Below are 21,658 nucleotides of genomic sequence, written 5' to 3' on the forward strand. Positions count from 1 at the left end.
TCATTGCCATACTAAGGAACATTCCAGCCAAAGCAGTATCTCAGAAAAGGTCCATGGTACACCTGTAAGTAGGAATGACAAGATTATTCAGTAAATAAGTAAGTAGTAAGTCTACTACTCAACAAAATCGGCAGGATTGTGGGCAGCAACGAAAGTGAATTAAGGATCTCACTGTTGTTTGGTCAAGGTGAGTAATCGTAAAACCAAGACATTTCTGATGGATGGAAAAATATACTCTGATTAACACATAAAGGCTGTATTTGTCGATATGGCCCTTGCATTGCTTCATAGACACACACAGGACAGCAGCAGGGGACCTGTTTGTCCTAATGCAGTCAAATCAGCCTTGATGCACAGAGTATGCTCTTGTGTTTGGGTTGGCTCTCAGCTGTAATTGGGATTAGCATTAGCATACGTTCCTCAACCCAGGGGCGGAACTTGAGGCCTTCCAGACTTCCAGAACACTACGCCGCGTCCGTGTGCTAAAACTGGCTGCTACTGTGTCCTATTGTTGAGGATCCGTCTCACCTGGCAGCTGTGGCCCTGGGTCTCATCTGTCAGCGGGACCAATAGTGGAGTCGGTCCAAAAGCAGCAGCCATTATTCCCTGGAGGCGGTGATTGACAGACAGGATGGCATATTGGTGGAAACAACAGGATAACGGCATGCTCTACACGACCTCCAACAGTCACTATAATGTACTCACAAAACAAGCTGGAACCCATATTGATTGCCCTGTTTTTATTTCTCCTGAGTTGACCTGTCAAAATGACCTAATCACGTAGATGGACTGAATGTTAATCTGTATTTTTCCTATAATGGTATGCCAAGCTCAAGTTAGATAGTATTGCTTTGCCTGGAATGTTCCACAGTATGGCATTAAACTATCCCCCTGAAAACAAACCGTAGACGCCATCAGGGCTTCCAAAAAAAAAAAAAAGGATCCCTGATGTATTTGTTTTGCAATTAAAACTGTAAATGTAAATGATTAAAAATGCAAATGAATGCGCAGATGGGTTTAATGCCATACTGTGGAACTTTCACATAACAGCTATTCATGGAGACGAGCAGGAGGCTGCCCTACATAAGTGCACCTTTGAAGATGGTTCATTACAAAAGTTTTAACTTGGCTCTTTTCAATATCAGTGGCATACAGTTGTTTATTACTGTTCATTGTAACATTATGAAACAATATATACATATCATACTTCAAAAATAGTATTATCATGACTGGCTTATCCTTTTTGACACCTGCCGTCGTATTGGTTGTGAACAAATGTAAACTCCAAAGGAAATATGTGCTAACTGCCCAATTTAATCGGTATTAAATCAGTGTTAGGTTCTTAGATTAAGAACTGTGGCCGTTTGCTAGAACCGGTGTGGGGCCGACTGACTGCCCAGCGTGATGTCCTGTCATTGACGTGCATCTGGGTAATTTGCATACATTAAAAGAATGTCGAGTTTGAAATATGTAGTGGTATCCCTAAAATGTGAGTTCAAGTCTGACCACAAAGCCTGTGTTTTTCTCACCTCCTCTTCTGCTGTCGCACAATATGAGAACGAGCCCTGAGGAGGAAGCCCCATCTGTGAAGTCCAACCGTTGCGTGTGATGTTCCTTAATCATCAGCTTCCTCAAGCCAAAGTGTGACCCCAGGGTTCCCTCTGACAAATCCAGGGTGAGAAAATGAAATGGGCCGTGTTGGCTGAACGAACAGGTCACAGCGTGTGGCTAACAGCGTGACACGGCCATTTCCTCGCTGGAATAAAAATGTGCTCAGAGGAATTGGACAGTAAATATTGAATGGAAGAATCCTCAGTGGCTCTTCTTGTACACCGCCTCAGAATACAGTATTGTGTCCTAAAGTATTGTCATGCATGTACTTAAATCAACCTTACTAATATAAGTGTGGATGGATTCAACTTAGAACAAGTTATGAGCCTAATGTACCAATGCTATCGTGTTAAACTTTGAAGTGCCATTTTAGGAAGTACAGTGGCTTAAAACCAAGATATCATTTTATTTTTGTCTTTTAATCAAATATACATGACAACTTTATCATTAATAAAGTAACCTGATTTAATAGACCAAACCAAGATCAAATGATGGACTGAACCACTGTCAGGCTCAGCTTAATCATAACCTAAATCAGAACAAAAGTTGGATTCACACTCTAAAACAAAGAGATTACGCCAGGATGAATATAGGTTTTAAAGAGGCACTTCATAGCTGCTTGTCTTCATGGAAGTGTTGCTTGGAATATTCCACAATAGTAGCTTACCACCACCAAGTATGGGATGAAAGAATAATGACTGGCACCGCTGTCTCAACCAGGTCAAATAAAACCCTAAATTGGACTACACCTAAAATAAATGTAATTAAATAGTAGTATACCACTAGAGGAAACCTCAGTCCCTCCACTTGTGCCTGCACCAAAATATGATAACCAAAATGCACTGAACTAACATTCAGAATTTATCTCATGCAAACAGCCACTCTCACTGTTCCGAACTAAATCTGGCCAAATATTGACTCAACAGCTTATTATATAACAAAGCAGCAAAAGGTGCATCACCCTAATTTGTTCAGTACTCTACAGTTCTGTTGTATCTGAGGACTGTAAAAGGCTAAACATGTTTTTTGTCTTACTCTATGACGCTTTTGTAGGTAAAGATTCCTATTCATTATACATGGATGATGAATAGAAAAATCATTCAGTCATTTAGCCTTGGCAATCATCCTGATTATCTGCCAGAAAATTATTTCCTCCGTGTTCGAAGAATGCAAGCAAGGTAATTTTCCATAATTGCGTCAAAAGCATTAGCAATGTCTAATTTCTGATGGTAAAAAGCAGTGTCAGTCTGTCACTCCATCTGAACCTTTTACAGAAGTCCTATCTTTTATTGTATGTTACTATTAAAAGTGAAGTGACAAGCCAAGGAAAGTTTATCTGTAAAGCCCAATTTGTACACAAATTAATTCAAAGTGTTTTGCATATAATATGCAAAACACTTTGTACACATAATGGGAGGTTTTGTCTAGAGGAGTTTTTGTTTATAAGAGATCTTCTATTGAGAGTGTTTTTCAAACTTTCTTTAAGTTATCTGTTCTTTTCCTCTGTATCTACCTGCGTTGCAACAATGAAATTTCCCTATGTGTGGACAATAAAGGATTATCTTATCTTATAACAAGAAACCTTAGAAACCTTAATCATCTAAAAGTTCTTATTAAAGAATATTTGATGTTGACTACAAATTACATTTTAGTTTTGTTATCAAAAGTGGAAAAGTGAAATTTTCAAAATTAGCAAACTGTAATGTACCGGGTTTATACATCCTGTTCTTGTCTGCAGAGGTCAGTACAAAATGGGGCATTTGTCAATCTCACTCAAATCTCACTGGGTCAAAACATGGCAGAGTTTAGAGGTGTCGACCACAGCTGACAAAAAGAACATAAAGGCTCATTTCACATGAAACACTGGCATGATCCCTCAAGTCTTAATAATAATAAGATAATCCTGTGAACTGAGATGAAATGTGTCTTTGTGGAAGTTGTGTGGCTCATTATATCCAGTGGTGGCCGTGTGATGGTTTGTGGCTGATTTGCTGCTTCAAAACCAAGGCCACTTACTTTCACTCAAGCTCAGACGCTCTTGGGTTCTACGACTGGAGGATAATGACCGGACATTGAGAAACTGTGGTTTAACCCCATTCATTGTCAAAAAACGTCCAATATGTGAATTCTGAAAGAAAGTGTGTAAAATGGCATCAGCTATAACAAGCATTTGGTGTGAGCTATTGCTTTAAAGGGTGAAAATAGATTTGGACTTATTTTTCCTGTAATAAATTAAGTCATCATTTAGTAACTGCATTTTATGTTTACTTGTGTTGACTTTGTGAGGTATTAAAATTTGGTTTGGCCCAACCCTGATAGCTTCTGAGATCAGGCATTGTCAAGGCAGAATGGCTCCCTTCCAATGATAAGTTATAATTTAATAATTCCCCTTTTCTCGCTCTGCTGTGTTTGTAGACGTGACATTTGCTGCCAAAGGCTATTTCGACGCTCTGGTCAGAATGGGCGAGCTGGCCAGTGAGAGCCAAGGATCCAAAGATTTAGGTGAGTAACTGTTTCACTAATGAAGTCCCCTCTGCCTCCTGTTTGCCTCCTGTTTGCCTCCATCGTGCTCTCGGCCACAGCAGGCCTTTTTACAATAGCATTTGCACACACCTACATTACCCAACATGCGCCGGCTCTCGGCGAAAGATACTAGGAAAATAAGAAGGATTCAAAAGCACGTGTGGGCCGATTACAGCAGGTGTTTAATTAGGAAAATGCATCAAGAAAATAATGGAAAGCAACAAAAACCAGAAGAGAGAGTTGTGCACTTTTCAGCAAAGATACAATTTTGCTGGACCAACACCGACTTGCAGAACAAATTCTCAAAAATGGAATCATACTGGTTGTTGCGTATGTTAAGATTTTGTGAAATTATTGTACCACTTATGAGATGAGCTTCTGCAGATCCCAGACCAGTGTTTACTTCATATGGGATGTCAGTAACAGATCAGTACCTTTTGAAACATGTGACTAAAATCCACATAAACCTCTATAGTTTGTTGTACCATATCCATTTTACATTTTATAGAGCTCAGGTTTAGTGTAGTTCGTGAACTAGCTGCCACTAGAATGATAAAATGACCCATTCTGTGTTTGAAGATGGTCCTGTTACCGTGGTTGATTCGGATGGGTCTTTGTTGAGCTGAAGCTTCATATTGAGTTTAGGATTCCTCAAGAACGACCCACGGAGACTGACATGAAAAGACTCCAGGGATGTTTTATTCAGCAAGCAGCCTCTTCCCCTCCTCCTCTTCTATAGGGTTCTCTTTGACTTTTGACTTCACTCAAGTGTTCATCAGAAACGTAAAGCGATTTAAGTTTTTGGCCAAACCTGACCATGGGTGACAGATTTGCCCATTAAGAGGCAGAAGGACTGAAGGAATGAACACTTGACGGGGTAAAAAATACTTGAATGCCCAACTATTCTATTTATTTTTCTCATTTAAATTCCTAGATTATGTGGTGGCCAAAGGGATAACATTCACTAGATAAGGCTGCTTTTTTAAAGTTTTGTTTTTTGTTCCGTTCATCGTGCCTTTCCTTTTTCCAACACATTTCCTGTTTCACCCAACCATACAAACAAAGTCATTTTTGCAGAGATAAATGCTGTGCAAATATGTTCCGTCCATGTTAGATTGAATGCGAAACCTCTTGATTTAACATTTTAGACTTGTATTTCAGCTTTTATTAAAGTTACCCTATACAACTTTTCTGTTTTTTTGTGTCTCCTGGATATATTATTGCTTTGCCTGGAATATTGCGCTGTATGGCATTACACAAATATTGTATACTTTTATTGAATTCAAAATTGCTAAAAAAAAAATACTGTGTAACTTTGACCCTACACTTCACCAGAAAAATCTTACCCAGTGCACCTTTAATGTTTAACTCATTTCTGCTGCTTCTACTCCTTTTGTTTCTTGAGTGCACATTATTTATACACGTGTAGTGTACTCAAGTAGTAAATATGAAGTCATTTTAAAAGCAGAGCCAGCTGGAACATCTGAACTTTGAGTGGGTATTCACAGTGACTCATGCGGCTAGTCAAAAGACGCATTGTTTTGATGCTGCCATTAAAGAACGTTTTCTATGTGCTCTTATGTAACGGCAGTCATGCAGCCAGAGATACTACTTCCTGTTGTTGGCTGTCACAGACGGTCCCAAGCGTGATGTTATGGTTATTTCATTTTCCAGACACTTTCACCTTGACAACAAAGAGATTCCCATTTGGATGCTCGATAGCTTTCAGCAGGATTTTAGCAAAAGATCCTTGGCTTTATTTTAGTTTTGTAATTGTGTTATGATTTTCAATTAGTTTTACTCTATTTGATACTTAGTGAAGGCTTCATGCTAGATATAAAAAAATGATACATAATGATAATAAAAGTAATTGGATCTGTCTATATTACCATGTGTAAGTACTAGTGATCAAGTCCATTCTAAAACAACTTAGCACCTGCCCATGTTTATCCTCTTTATATGATTATTTGTTCTGAATTGATATATTATGTCAATCGAACAGAATTGTGTTAATATAAGTCTTTCATCATATTTGTTGAGGTTTAATGATCAAAACACCTATGTGGGAAAAGTGCAACAATATCACCTTTACCCTCAGTAAAACATTGCGTTTTATTTTGAATCCACTCTTTATTTTTTATAGCATTTTTTCTATGAATGATATACTTCAAACATTCATGATATTTTCTTAATTTTGATATATTGCCCACCTCTAGTTTCAATGCTCTTTTCAATGCTCTTTTCAATGCTAGTTTCAAGGCTAGTTTCAAGGCTAGTTTCATTGCTAGTTTCAATGCTGGTTTCAATGCTAGTTTTAGTATTGATATTGATTTATTTTTTTGACTGCCCGTATTTGAGATGAGCAGTTAAAAGTACGTTATGCCTCGGGGCTCTCTCTGATGTGCGAACGAAGCTGGAACGATGCCTGCAAAGCGTCTCAACTCCACCCAGGCCACTTACGGTACTCGGGTTCACACGAGAGCGCAAGAGGCTTTATCCTGTGCACGGCTCATTTGACAGCTGGGCCACATTAGAAATTATTTCATTTATCCAGTTATCATAATTGCGTTGACAACATATGTACACAACTTTAATTACAAGAGGAACAGCGATGCGTCATACAGCTTAGCAATATTCATAACTTTTGCGCTCGTAATTCCATGCGGACTCCTTAACAGACAGGCAAATGGTCCCACCTACACACCTAGAGTCACCAGCTGTTCTCCATCTTTTCCACTCCCTCCACTTTCTACCTCGCGCACACAAACATTAAAACAACCGCACCTCGTCGCTGTTTTTGCCACCAATAAATCAGCTCGCCGTAATTCGGACCACAACGCGTTCCCACGAGAATACGCCGCACTGTAGCAAGGCGGTTATTGCAATTATGTAGTAGCAATAGTGCGTACACCCAGTTTCTAAATCGAATTGCTATAAGTGCTGTCTTTTAATTCGCTCGGGTATATCTCTGCTTTAAGCCTCCCCGCTGCCAGCCCCTGACTCCCACGTGCTCCTCCCACATATCCTCTTTAGTGGGGCTAATCATCGCCTGTCACTGCACCACCCACCAGCACACGCACACACACACACGTTACATACATGCTCCCCTCCGTTCACTCCTCAAGCCCCTCTCACTTTTTTTTCTTTTCTTTCCTCTCTTCTCTCTCTCTCTCTCTCTTCACTCTCCTCCTCTTCTTTCATCTGCCCTCCTGAACCCCTCTGACATTTCTGCTGCTCCAAGCCTTCTAGGGAAATCCAGGAAATCCAGGCCTAGCGTACTTTAGGATATTTACAACAATCTGAAGTGACGAGCTGCAGATTTATAGTGTTTATACTGCTCTAAGCTACAAGCCTGGGTATTTATGGCAAGGCCTAAAGCCAAAGAGGCACTTCACATCTCGAGTGTTTATACATGTACCTCCTATAACCCTTCTTATTTTTCATAACAAGTCATAAAGGCCTACCTTAAATGGAGATGGTCAAAATGCAGTCATGTTTTTAAAGGAGCTATAATATGCAAATTAACTTCTAAGAGCTTTTAAGTTCATTGAGTTTCCCCCTCTTCGCTGACTCACTAAAAGTTGTATTTTGAGTCATTTATGGACCCTAAATGCCGTCACTGCTTGCTTTCATGAACGATCCATATCAGATGGATAGTTTGGCCCTCTGTGATCAAAGATTACAGATTGTGGAGAAAATCGTGGGTCGTAGGTCTCGCAGTGAGACAGGGATAAAGATTAAACTTAGAACCTTCATACGACTAAAGACAAGCTGCGATTTATATCAAACATGTCAGATATTTTTGGATCTTGGTCACAGAGTGAGCCCTCCTCTCTGCATCATGATCATTCTCTGTCAAACATGTGACCAACAGTACACACAAATACTCCTCAAAATAACTGCTGAAGATCTCTACCGTGAAGGGGACCTAAATATCCCCATTTCACTTTCCATAGTAACTTTCACAAACACAAAATGCCTAAGGCAACATCGATGGCTGTGTAGACCGTCGGTCATCCAGGGAGGTTCCATAGCAAAAGCAAATTTACTGTAACTGTTTTCAAATAGAAAACGGTTAATCCAGGCTATATACCCATGAAAAATAACTTCTCAGGGTTTTCCCTGTATAAATAAATAAAATGAATGAATTTGCCCTATGAAACAATAGAATTACATTTTGTTTTGCTGAGGCAACATCTTTATTGCTGATAGACTTGTGTCATACTAGTGTTACAGCATTGTTCTTCCTGTATGCATATCTTTTGCCATCTGTCAGTTCTCTTAGGTTTATTTAGCTGTAGCTCCTACAGATAACACCTGCCTAAAGAAATAGTTTTTGTTAGTTGTTTGTATTAATTTGTCCAGCACTTGGCTTGTGCATTGTATACATCACAAAACAACTTGATTTACCAATCACCACATGGTTGTGTTATAACAACGTTTAAAAGTGCTTTCTCTTTTGCAGCTTGCACACATCAGTCCATTGCATTTGTGGACATGGCTAAACAAACCAAATTTCAATAACACATTCACATTAGTCAGCAGTTATTTTGTCCCATGGGAAATTACAGGCATCAGTTTGGAGAAGGAAACATATTAGCTGTTTGAACCTGTGCAGTTCTGGGGCTGCTGCTCTTGGCTGGGGGGCACACAGAGCACCTCAGTAATTACCTGCATGAAGAAAGTTTATTTTAGTTCATGCAATGTAGTCAGTCTGATGATGAAAAGGTAGAAGGTTTGTTATGTAACCTTTGCATGTTTTAACTTGCAGAACTACAGCACTTTCAAGTTAAAGGGCAAGAATGTCCAAAAATGCCATCAATATATAAGATAAGATAAGGCTTTATTTGTCCCACACTGGGTAAATTCCAGTGTTGCAACATAAAGTGGGCACAAAAATAAACACGCACAAAAAATGGTCTACATTATGATATTAAAATGTTCAGCAGTAGTTTGATGTTGTCTATAATAAAGAATACTGCCTAAAAGCTGCAATAAGTTCCTAGAACATACAAATAGCAGAAACTTGGTATTTGGTATACTTGATATTTCTTCTTTTTGTGTTTCAGTTTGCAGTACATTAACTTTTTGCAACTTTTTAGCCAAGTACATTTGTGATGGATTGCTCAGAGACGATCCAACACCTTCGAAAAATATGGATTATCAAATATATATTTTGATATGGGTCTTGCTGCCTCGTTAAGATAAGATATTAAAAGCCTTTGCAAACAGTAATAACATATATTTATCTGAGATGTAAAATACTTTGGTGCATGACTGCGGAAACATACAGTCATATTTTTTAGCCTATTGCTCCTCTATTTCTGTGCAAAAAGACACATCTGATGCACTGAGGACAGATTTATTTTAAAATACATTAATTTCAGTCACTCCAGGTATAAACCTTTAGTTTTATCATAGTGAAGTCTTATTTCACAATCAGTGGCCTCACATAGATAAGCTACTTTACTGTCAGTCAAAATTGTCTCAAAATTAGCTGCTACGTGCTAATGTTTAAATGTCAAACGCTGTAAGTGAAAGGCCTCCCACAAACTCTTGTACTGTACACAGTGTCTCTCTCTCGCTCGCTCTGCAGCACCTGTCCCTGTTTAAATGAGAGCAGATGAGCTCTTTTCATAGCACTGTGCCACCATCCCAGGGGTCCTTGCCTTCCTCCTGCTCTATTTCTGAGTGGCGCAATGCATGATGGGAGGCCGGTGTCCTCCACAGACACCCCAGTTCTTTTGCTCGTTTTGCCCTTCATTTGATGGTTGTGTTGACCTGTGATGAATGAGACGATTGTTGTTCACACGGTGGCAGATTTATCAAAAAAACACAGGATGGATTCTAAAAGTTTATAGTAGTTTATGTTCTTTTCAGTTATTCCTTAAAAATAAATGCAACATGCAATCTTCCGGTCATAATTTCCTTTGAATTGTAAGTGTTGAGATAATATACAGCAGCTTTAACATTGTGCACTGAATTTTAACAGAAATGCAAACTTACAAGTTGTCAAAGAAGGAAGAAAGAAAACTTCCCTTTTGCTCTTTTGGTTGGTTGTCGTGGGGATATGCCCAGGTCTCTGCTTATAACTGATGACATTAGGACTGACGTGATCAGTTTAATCCAGAATAATCAAGCCTCAGTATCTGCACACCTTGATGCTACTGTTCTGTGATTTGTTATTGTGATGTATGCAAATCAGTGTTTACATAAGAGAGGGTTTTGTTTGTCCTGATTGATTATAGGATGCTTAAATAATCAAAAGTAATTCAGCATTTGAGTATTATTGTAGTATTTCGACACTGCATTGTTTTAGAAATCACATCGTCGCCTCATGAGTCATAGGTATTTATGACTCATAAACTGTGCGCTGTGATTCTGCTGTTTGTCTTTATTACTTCTGTCATCGCACTATGCTAATGTCATGCTCATCATAAAAAGGATCCATAGCCTAGAAATCATAATAGAATTGAATCGATGTTGGTACAAAAATGTAAGCTGGTCAAGCAGTTTTCCCTTATAGATCCCATTTTGTCTCGTCGCATATACAAACTTCCTCTGTGGCCGCAAATCCCTCAGAAGCAAACATTTACCGCGCCGCAATTTTCCGAGACTGTTACCCGCTGCTTTGGGTTTGCAGAACTGGCCAAATACTCCTGTTGTTCCTGCCCATAATGGATGTGTCGTTGGTGTGTGCTAAGTGGTTGGATCAAGTAACAGTCAATGGTCTCTGGGGGTTTTCAGTCTCGGCCTCTCCTTGACTCATACCTGCTGCATGACTGCGCCACTTTCTGCATTGTCTCCACAGTGAAGTGCAAAATGCCCTGCCAAGTAAAAAAAAGAAAGAAGCTGTCGGGCAAAGACGCATTGAAACCCAGGCTCCAATTTGATACTGGTTAACAGCAGCTACATATAATTCCCCTGCTGGATTGCTTAATATTACCACCGTCTCATGAGTTTTCCCCTTCAGTCTCGCTTGTTTGCCCTTAAAAAGTTTCTCTTTCATGTAAGTTTTGCATCATTCAAACTTCCTTTTCAAACTATTTGGGAAAAATAAACAACAACAAAAACGGAAGTAAATCTTCCTACTGACAGCCATGACAGCTTCCATTTTGATCTAATGTTTTGTCAAATTATCAACCTGTATTTCTAAAGCAAGCGGACGTTTGTGGGGAAATTGTCCTCTCAAGAGATGTATTTGGTTTGTGTTATGACATGCATAAATAGTTTAAATCATTAAGGGTGAAACAAAGCAGATTTTGGTGATGCAGCCCAGTTTTCACTTCAGTGGCTTCAAACGTTATGACAAATTGTTTTTCTCCTTTTGTGCCAATAATGAAAGCCCCTCGTACAAATCTTCATCTATTTTTTTTCCACCAGGGCAAACATGATATTTGAGCTTAGCCTGAAGAAATAATGGAGTGTTATACATTATAGCTGCTGTTTTTATTGGCGTCCTTGGCGTTTCTGTGTAAGTAATTCAAATTAGATATTGATTAAATAATGACATTTTTGTAGCTCGAATCAGTCATGGATTTTTTTTTTTTTTTTTTTACTGACCTGTGGACCTTAGTTGCTTGATTCGATAACCAAAGTCTTTTTTTCTCCAAGTGAAACAGCTGATCAACAAAATAGTTCACTTTTAATCACAGTTCCACATGCCCCAGTGTCTTTACCAGAGCAAAGTCCCCTTTCACAGATTTTGGCCTTATCAGCTGGTGTGGAGTTTGTTTGGACTTTGACGGCCATCCAACAAACATGAACTGACCCAGACTTTCTCAAAATAAATGTCTAGTTAACTTCACAACTTCTCCTGCTCTGGCCCTCTTCTCTCCTTGTTTCCTTGTGTATCCGTTAAGAATTTATTATTGGCCTAAATGCATGACACCATTGCTGGACAAACTGGAACAGATGTGATGGCGTTAGTTTAGCAATGCTGTAAAAGCAACTCATTTTAGGCAAACCAGGAATCTATTCCTTGAAATATGTGTTGAAACATGATGTGGCAAAAGAACAAAGAATATTGCTTTTCCCATTCACAGCACAAAACTGTGATGGTTTGTAGACTAAAGCTAACAGGCTAAATTTGTGCTGATGGTTTTGTTGATGGACCATAGACCATACTTCTGGTATATTATAATGGTTGGTAATAAATGCTGTATTTGTATGTTGTACAATTGTTTTGCAAATATTCCCTACAATTGCATTTCATACAGTTTTGATTAAAGACACTGTTCAGTGAGGATTTTTTTTAGCAGTCGACCGATATAGGTTTTCTATGGCCGATGCCATAGAAAAACCCATATTGATTTTTAACTTTTGTTTACTTTGAACATCAGGACATTCTTCATGTTCTCTTTCCTGTTTGGTTCATTCTGAACCGTGAAGCTTGATCCGGCTGAACTTGGGTGCAGAAGAAAATAGACTTGATCCATAATTTGCTGCGCAGACCGGCGCAGCGCAGTGTAGGGGAGCTACATGATATGGAATCAGCCCGTTAGAGCAGGGGTGGGCAAACTACGGCCTGCGGGCCACATCCGGACCGCAGGGCCTTTCAATCCGGCCCGCCAAGCTTGTCCAAGTAATGTAAAAAAAAAAAAAATTATGATTATTGATTCATTTTCCTTTTTTGCCCTCAGGCATCTGTCTGCACTTGTATCCTTAATAAATATGACGTGAAATGAATTAAATAATATATTCAATAGCCTATATTTGACAGAAAAGTGATTTTATTTGGATATTTAATTTTTGGGATTTTTTTTTTTTTTCACACCAATGATTGCGGGCCGGCCCTCTCCTGCCTTGCCTGGATTCGAATATGGCCCTCGGAGGGAAATAATTGCCCACCCCTGCGTTAGAGAGAAAAATAAATTCTGTTTGTTCGCCAAAACATGTACGTCGAGCTTGGCCTTCTCTGGCACCTCTGTCGCTCCACTGGCTCTAACATAATAGATCCATGCACTGAAGGAGGGGTCCTTACTAGGGCTGGGTATTGCCAATTCCCTCACTACGATGCGTATCCCGATACATTTTTAAAAAAATTGATAAAGTTTTTACTTAGAAATACAGAATACACAAAGCACTTTTTTATAAATCCAGTATCATTATCCAGGTCCACAGAATGTTCAGAATCAGAATCAGAATAAAGTTTATTGCCATTTGTCAATGAAAAGGATTCACGAACATAGGAAATTGTCCTGACGGTTCGGTGCAACACAAACATCAAACACTGAACAAGGTTAATGTCAAAATGTTAAATTACTGTCTCATTAGCACTGTTGCTGCTGTTGCATTAGTTTTTGCCTAAAGGCAATAGTTAATGCGTTATACTTAATGTTTGGCTATCGGAGAAATCTTCTTGATGACCCCTGTTATAATATATCATTTTACATAATTTGACTTGGGAGGTTTAATGATAAGTTAGCCTAGCCCTATCATTAACTGTTTTTAGATGTTTACATGCCACCCAGACTCTTAGCTATTATCTCCGTCTCACACCACACTGTCCTATTATATCTGCCCACTTATTTGTGTTTCCCTTGAGCTCCAGCACAGCAGGCCTCTAAACACTGCCATCGCCGTTAGCAATAGCATGCACACATACTGCTGTTCACATACTCGTCTGCTTCCTCTGTTGTTTCCAGGGAGGACAAAAACACTGATGCAATGATGTCTGACTGTCATAACGAGTATATAAACTAATAAACTAAAAGTGATCATAAAGTAATGCAATAATAAACATGTTTTCATCCCCTTCATCCTTGGTACTGCTCAACTTCCCCCTTAGCAACAACCCTAGCATTATTCTGCTTCCATGACAACCTGTAGTAAATCAGGCCTGACCTTCAGCTGTGATTCAGTGTCTCTCCATCCACCTCCGTACTCCTCTCCATCTCTCACCACACACAAACTTCCACTTTTTGCCACATTTCATTCTCGATCCACATTTGTTCCTTTTTTCTCTTCCTTGTGTAGTGTGGGCGTCGCCTTCCATTGCTGCTATTATGCAGTGGGTGGACCCCCAACAAGTAAACATAGATGCACGATGTAACATTGCTGGTGAAGTGTCTACCGTGTTTGTCTCCATGGAGATGCGATTGCTTTTCCAGGAATGTGCCAGATATGGCATACATTTTTGTATCCAATTGTGAATTGTTGTTTTGATTGATTGTCATCTCCATGGAGACAAGCAGGTTAAGGTTAAAGTAAGGTACACTAGTAAATTGAAAAATCTCCAAAAATACACACACCGCTGCTTATTCAAGTAAAAACATTGGCTCTGTCCTTCCTTATTTAGCTCACAAATCACCAAATGCACCACAACCACTGTTTGTTATAATAAATTCTCCTCCTGACACGCAGCAGTGCATTTACAAAACACATGCTTTTTTTTTTGCCAATCAAAGTCTTCAATTTATCGTCCTCGTCTTTACTTCCCCAAACAAACAATGAATGAAACGTAACAGCTTCTGAATGAGACGAGAAGCAGAGTCTGATCAATTGCCGCTGCTGGGACTCATAATAATGAGCCGCTTTGCATTGACGGCAGAGGAAAGAGCAATTAGTTGGATTACTTGTTACTGAGAAAAATTACTTTAACACCGTTATTCCCATCTCTGGGTGGCAGACCTTCCATCAGAATATGCCACACCTTTAAAGCCCCAGTATGTAACATTTTAGCCAAAAAACATGTTTTTTATTTGTATGAAAATGTTATCTTATTTGGGCTCCCTTGCCTCGAATCCATAATTTCCACTTCACAAAGAGTGAGTGTCGTCTCCTCATCGTCACTCCTCGAGTTAAACGTACCATGCTACCAGATATGTTTTTTTCTTTGAGGCATGTGAAAAAAGGATCTGATTGGTCATCTATAATTTAGATTAAAATCAAATGTTTTTAACATCAGATTAACAAATTAACAAGAGTGTAGTGCTTCGCGCACTAATTCTGCAGAAATATGCAGTCCCCAATGATATATTTTAATTTTTTTTTTCTTATAAGCAACCATATTTCTTTTAATACGAATGGACCATATGTGTCCTTGATTGCCACCTGTCAATCACGCCCCTCTGAAGTCGCAGAGATGAAAACGGTGACTAGACTGATATAGATCTGTGTAAACAATACAAATCGATATCATGCTGGTTTTCATGGAAATGTTGTCCCTTTTGCTAATACATCTCCATTGATGTTCTGAAGTATGGTTTTAACTTTCTACTTTCATTGAATTATGCAGATGAAAACCACCTCCAGAAAACTACACGCTGTGCCTTTAAGTGAGTGTCTGTAAAAATGTCATTTCTCTAATATAACTGCAAAATTCAGGAGGTCAGCTGTAAGAAGGGCAGGTGCAGGAGCTCAGCCTGCACCTTTATTAAAACAAAATTAAGGATTTTTTGGCCCGTAGCAAGTACAATCTCACAGCATCCGGTGACAAGTTTAGCTTTCCATTTTATGTAATGAATATATTTTGACATTGACAAGAACAAATGTGATTTTTTTTTTTATTTATTTATTTTTTTCATGCAGTGACGATGCACTCACACATGTTTTCTAATTATTCTTGATTGAGAAATCATCCACCAAGCATGGCACATTATGAACAATTAAGTTTTATGACGTGTTTAGATTTACACTAAAAACCCAGAGCGGACTTTGCTGAACTTGACTTTGCTGAATGCAGTCAAGTTCCTGTAGAGTGCTCTGGCTCGGGGCTGTCGCTGCAGAGAGAGGCTTGTTGCTGCTTGTAGCTTAAGCTGCAGGTGCCCATTATTTTCCACAGAAGAGCTATTGTTTAGACAGTCACAGGACCAGAGCAAGGTTAAAGTGAACTGGAAAATGTTGACAAAATGGTGACTGTTCTTTTCGCAGCACTTTGGCTGGGCTGTGTCACAGGTGTCGGTCAGTCATGCGTCTCTGTGTCGGTATGCGGATATCCTGATGCATGTTCGGTCAGGAATGCCGCCCTGATCTTTTCAATGTTTTCCGTATTTGTTTTGAACAGCCGTATGTACAGCCACCAACTTTCTTCTGACAAGGATTTTGGTTTTCTCAGACTGGCATTTCTTCAGATTTTTTTTTTCTTCAAATGGTTAAATAACATGCAAATTCCAAAGTTTTTTTTTTTTTTTTTATTGTAGACTGGCAGACTGAAATAAAATGTTTGCCCGACCCGCCAGCCCCGCCCACGCATTCATTTCGAATGCGTCTCGGTCTGGACTCGGAGTCGTCAATAGCCAATGAGATCGTCGGTATTCCATCTACCGACCAATTTACCAATCCCAGGCGGAGGTTTTAACGCGTCACACTGAGATACGGAAGTAGCTCTTCACCCCTGTTCCAAAACATTCAAGATGACGGACCCGGCTCGTGACCGAGTGTTTACTTCTGCTCTTGCTTCGGTTTGAACAATCAGGAAAGTCCGCTCTACTCGCCGTGATGAACGTGCGTTATATGCGGTTATACGAAGGGCGTCATCGCGATTCAGGAGACATTTTCTGCGTTCGGGGACGGATAACGTGGAACACGCCTTGTTGACATGGGCTACGGAATATCCGGTTAAGCGCGTCGCATTTTTGCGTCACTTCTTGGTTTATGTGATTGGTTCTGTCTCTGCTCTCTAAACTCTGCCCTAGAAATTGAAACACAGCGGTCGAGCCCCAGACCCACACAGTTTTGATAAGTAGTTTGCCAAAACGTGTTGGGAATGGCTGGTCAGGCAAATAAAATGTCCTAAATGTCCATATTAGATGACGTTATTATGTCATCTAATGTCTAAAAATGGCTCTTTGGATGACAGAGCAAGTTTCTCTTTTTTAAAATGTCTGTTCAACTGAAGCCTTGAACGTCTCATACAATATGAAAGTTTCCATGGAAACTATTTGCATCTGCAATGTGTGATTCTTTTCCTCTTCAGCCTTTGCTTTGGCGTCAGAGTGCAGTGTAATAATATTACACTGCTACTATTTGAGCCCCGTTTTCTCAGTGAATGGGTTTGAGAGTTGTATCCATTCAAATGACCACAACTTACTCAAATATTATCAGATCTACATGAGTGAGACATCATTGGAAAGCTTTGAATTAACACTTTCAGAATCTGTGAATAACTCAAAATGTCTCCGGGTAGACATGTAACTGGTTTAGCCACGGTCAGACACATATCTGCAGAGGACATAATGGGATGGGTCAGATTCCTTCATCTGAAGTAGACTTGATAATCTAAACTATTTTAAACATTTCTACATCAACAGTATGTTACACATTTGCCACAAATACAAAATACAGCTTTATAAAGCACTTATCAACTAATACACATAGAATTTAAATTCTGAAAATATATAGGTATAGGCAATATATCAGAAAATGTATAATATCCCAAACATAGACATGCAGAAACGGTAGATAAAGTTAACACAAAATTAAACTTTAACTTCGTTACTTTGTGTGATACTTTAACCTCAACCACAACGTTTACACATGCATATTTTTGGTAATTTTCAAAACAATTTATCACATGTTTTGTACGTTTTGTGTGAATATTGCCCACCCCTGTTTATAGGCGACATGCATGGAAACAAGATAGGTTTGGCCGCACCGATAGAATGACTAAATGTAAAGCTGTACGTATATAGATCAGCTTCTTGCAGCAGTCCATTTGACACACTACACATGGGTGGGTGTTTCAGACATGACTGCTCTCTTGTTAATTGATCCAGCTCGTTTGTCGCTTCCTACAAAGCGACAGGAGCGTCTAAGAGGGGGAAGCGGTGATCAGGGATGAGTATGTGTAAGCTGCTTATGGCCCTGCTGGGAAGTGACAGCATGTCATGACCCGAGTCTCCACTGCAGCCATCAGAGCCTGCATGAGGGCACAGACACATTTAAGAAGTGCCTTTGGTAACATTCTCTTGTTTTTGTATTACAGTTTACAAGAATGAATTGTAAAAAAAATAAAGAACTTCAAATTTTAGTAAAGTAGTTTAGTACATAAATGCAAATTCAGAATCATGACCCTGGCTTAATTTAGGCAACATACATATAAACTGTACAACTGTAAAGGGAACTAATGTCTGTACCAACCTCACCTCACATTTTCTGACTCCAAGAAAACCATATTCTGTTTTTTCTGCTTCATATTGTTTAGAACCGGCTTCTGCACGGCTCATGAATCACTTAATGACTCTATTCTGTTGGCGCCAGCACATGTTTATAACAGTCCTCTTTTATTAAAGTCATTCCTATTATTTGTTCTTATTGAGAAAATATCTCTACTTTAGCATTCCCTTTAATCCCCGTCAGAAGAATCCTCTAGTGCATTCTCCTTTTATGTCATCCGTCTGTGGCAATTTACATAATACATTGAAGTATGAAGGAGCATCTACTTACGAAACCACAAGGCATCAGAGGCTTTGATTCCACTTACAAATCACTTCAAGCAGGACATGAACAGGAGCGTAGTAGAATCGATTTAAAGTGAAATGGCTTTTGCTTTTTTTTTTTTTTTTTGATCAAGATAACTATCATTAACATTTCCAGCAGTGTTCAGTGTCGGCCACATGTGTATTCACCTGAGCTTTGTATGTGTGTCTCTCACCCAGTGTCGCTGTTTGTGTTTTCTCAATCTTGCACTGCATTATGAGAAGAGGCAGTCTATAGGTATATACAAATAAGATAAACGTTTGAACAAAAAAAACCTAAAAGAAACTGGGACAGTGTTTGAAATGTAATTTGAAACAACAATACAGTAAGCTCCTTAAGGTTAATAATATCAATATCTTCACATTTAACCAACATAACAATTGACATTTACCTGCTGTGTGATTGGCTGCAAGAGACACATCAAAAAGCAAGAATAATGCAAAAAAAAATAAAATGGTAAAATTTTGGACAATTAAACTTCTGAAGGAACATTTACAAAACAAAATTGACATAGGTTGTGGCTAGACTTCTTAAAGGTGCATTATGTAACTTTTCTGGCGGAGCGTTCCATCCTAAGCAATAACGTGTCCATGGAGACAAGAAGGTAGTAAAACCAACACCAGAAATGTCACATAGTTCGTCTAATATCACAATGAAACAGAAATATTGTATATCTGGGATTGTGCAGCATTTGTACAATTATTTCGTTGTTTCCATTTACATATTGCACTGCCCTAAACGATCTGGATTGGAGCTGTACAGAAGCATGCCTGTAATGATTTTTGTGTATCATCATTCCCAAAACTATAAAGAAATGCATTCTGTGTGTGTCTGTCTGTTATTATATATATTTTTTAAATACTTTGTCTCGTCTAATGCCGTTTCCACCACCATTGTCCACGTCTCTTGTCTTGTGCGTTTCATACGAGCGCATGCACGTTGCACGCCAAGTTTTTTCCCTTTTCTATTATCCGTGGCGTTTGTGCGGCTGCTCGTTTATCTTTCCCTTTATTGTGCGGTTTCTGTGTGCAGGGGATGTGCTGTTCCAGATGGCTGAAGTTCACAGACAGATTCAAGTCCAGCTCGAGGAGATGGTTGGTATCCAAGTGTTTTCACTACTGCAGCATTAGAATGGATTACTGAATTAAATGTACAAAAATAAATTAAGTGTTTGGGATTGGACTTCACTGTATTAAAGAAAGAAATGTGATGTGAATAATGGGCCAAACGTGATTCTAGTAGCAGATATTCAAGTACATGTTATAGTACATTTGTCTACAATAATATCTTCTATTAAAATGTGTAAAAGTGTAATGAATTTGGACTGCAAATAAAGTGTCGAAATTCAAATGCTAATCAATACTAATAGTATCAAAAATCACTTGAACTGGACCAAAACGTTGCCTTTCTTGAACAGATTTATATTTATCTTAAGCATTTTCAACACGTAAAAGAACGCATAAAGAAAGTTGGCCTACTTTTATTTTGTGTTGAAAATTATATTTCAAAATGGCCCAAAAAATATTGAATTTAAAAATTATTAGCTGTATTGAATATCAAGCTTATTCTTTTGTTAATTTGAATATTGTAACAACACTAGTCTGTTATCTACATATGAAATATACTCTCAAAATCCCTTAGTAAATCCATATATTCTCAGTACAGAATTTGGACGACATCGAAACATTTATTGACAAGGCGATCAAAGTAATACGGCCCTTAACTCTTTCACTTAGTACAGAATCTCTACTATACTGTATTGTCTTTGTGTTGTCGACGATGGATTCATGTTGAGCAGTTCACATCTCTTGTTATGCTGCAGATCCTGTGTCTTGCATCACACTGAATGTCCTTTTATATTGCATAGTCAGTAGCTATAGTAGTAGATGTGTATATGATCCTGCTTAGCCACGGTATCGTAGATGTGGGCCACACACATTGGCCCATTATTGAATGCGAGTAGTGTTGCTGCCCATCGATTGACCTTCTGTTGTGCTTCTCCCCAGTTAAAATGCTTCCACAACGAGCTGCTGTCCGAGCTGGAGAAGAAGGTGGATCTCGACGCCCGATATCTCACGGCGAGTACCTGGTCTTATTGCAATCAATCGCGGTCGGACAGCCTTTTGTATAACTGTAGCAACAATGCATATGAGACCTTATCGCAAACCGTGCATCAAGCGCACCTCGAAGACGACCGCAGGACACAAAAAAATGATGTCTGCTCCGTCACCCGTGGACTGATTCTAATCCAGCTCTCCTGTAGTGTGTGTAAGCTGTGCTGGAGCTGGGCTTCATGTGATATCTTTAGAATGAGTGGGTTGCTGCCTCAGAGTAGAGCGCACTGCCTTGTTTTGGGGGATGGGATAATTTTGTCATTACTGTATGGTTGGAAGGGGCCACGTTACAAGCTGTTTAGTCGCACTGTTGTAACTTGTTTGGTGTTAATTGTGGAATGAATTGACTTCTGGACCTGTAATTTCGCAAATAAAGTGGTGGGTTTTAAGAAAGAGCATGATTGCGTACCCCCACTGTGTATAAAAGCTCATGTTTGTATTTTGGTTTATGACGTTTCAATCTGCATTCCTAATCTCAAAATTGGACAGATTGTTTTAAAGCACGTCAATATTTTACCAGTGATTTAGATGGACAACAAAATCAATGCGCTAATACTAGATAGTTTCTTATGCTTTACGTTTAAACCATTCATAAAGTTGTGTTCTTTTACACGTTACAGCAGTGCACATAGAAACAAAACAGGGCTTTTCTCATTTAAAGTTTTACACGCTCTGATTACGTTTTAATTAATATCCAACGGCGACAGTAATTTAACATTGCACCACGTTTACTCCATTCAAAAAGATTCCAAAGATGAAGCGTTTTATTTTCCTAGAATAATATGCATGTGTTGGATCCAGCTGTGCAGTGTCTCTCTCTCCGTCTCTCTCGGTTATCCTCCGTCTCAGACATAAAATTCAAGGGTTTTTTAAGACAAGATATTAGATAATGTCTGGATTTTAGCGTACAAAAATATATGCGGAAGATGAAATACTTTCCAGTGGTGTTAATGCATGTTATTACAAGATGTAGAGATGCTGAAATGTCA

General features: G+C 39.0%; 1 protein-coding gene across 3 annotated transcripts in view; it reads left to right on the forward strand.

Annotated features, from left to right (window-relative positions):
* Window positions 1-21,658, forward strand: part of LOC140358415 (BAR/IMD domain-containing adapter protein 2-like) — a 59,149-nt gene that overhangs the window by 16,528 nt on the left and 20,963 nt on the right. For all 3 annotated transcript variants that reach the window (XM_072443254.1, XM_072443252.1, XM_072443253.1), the window contains exons 3-5: window positions 4,027-4,113; window positions 19,588-19,649; window positions 20,562-20,633. In XM_072443254.1, coding sequence (XP_072299355.1) covers window positions 4,027-4,113; window positions 19,588-19,649; window positions 20,562-20,633 — 221 coding nt within the window. The remainder of the gene's footprint in view (window positions 1-4,026; window positions 4,114-19,587; window positions 19,650-20,561; window positions 20,634-21,658) is intronic.

This window comes from Eucyclogobius newberryi, unplaced genomic scaffold (genome assembly GCF_026437365.1).
Source record: "Eucyclogobius newberryi isolate DKJ021-1_F unplaced genomic scaffold, fEucNew1.0.hap1 SCAF_13, whole genome shotgun sequence".
NCBI lineage: Eukaryota > Metazoa > Chordata > Actinopteri > Gobiiformes > Gobiidae > Eucyclogobius > Eucyclogobius newberryi.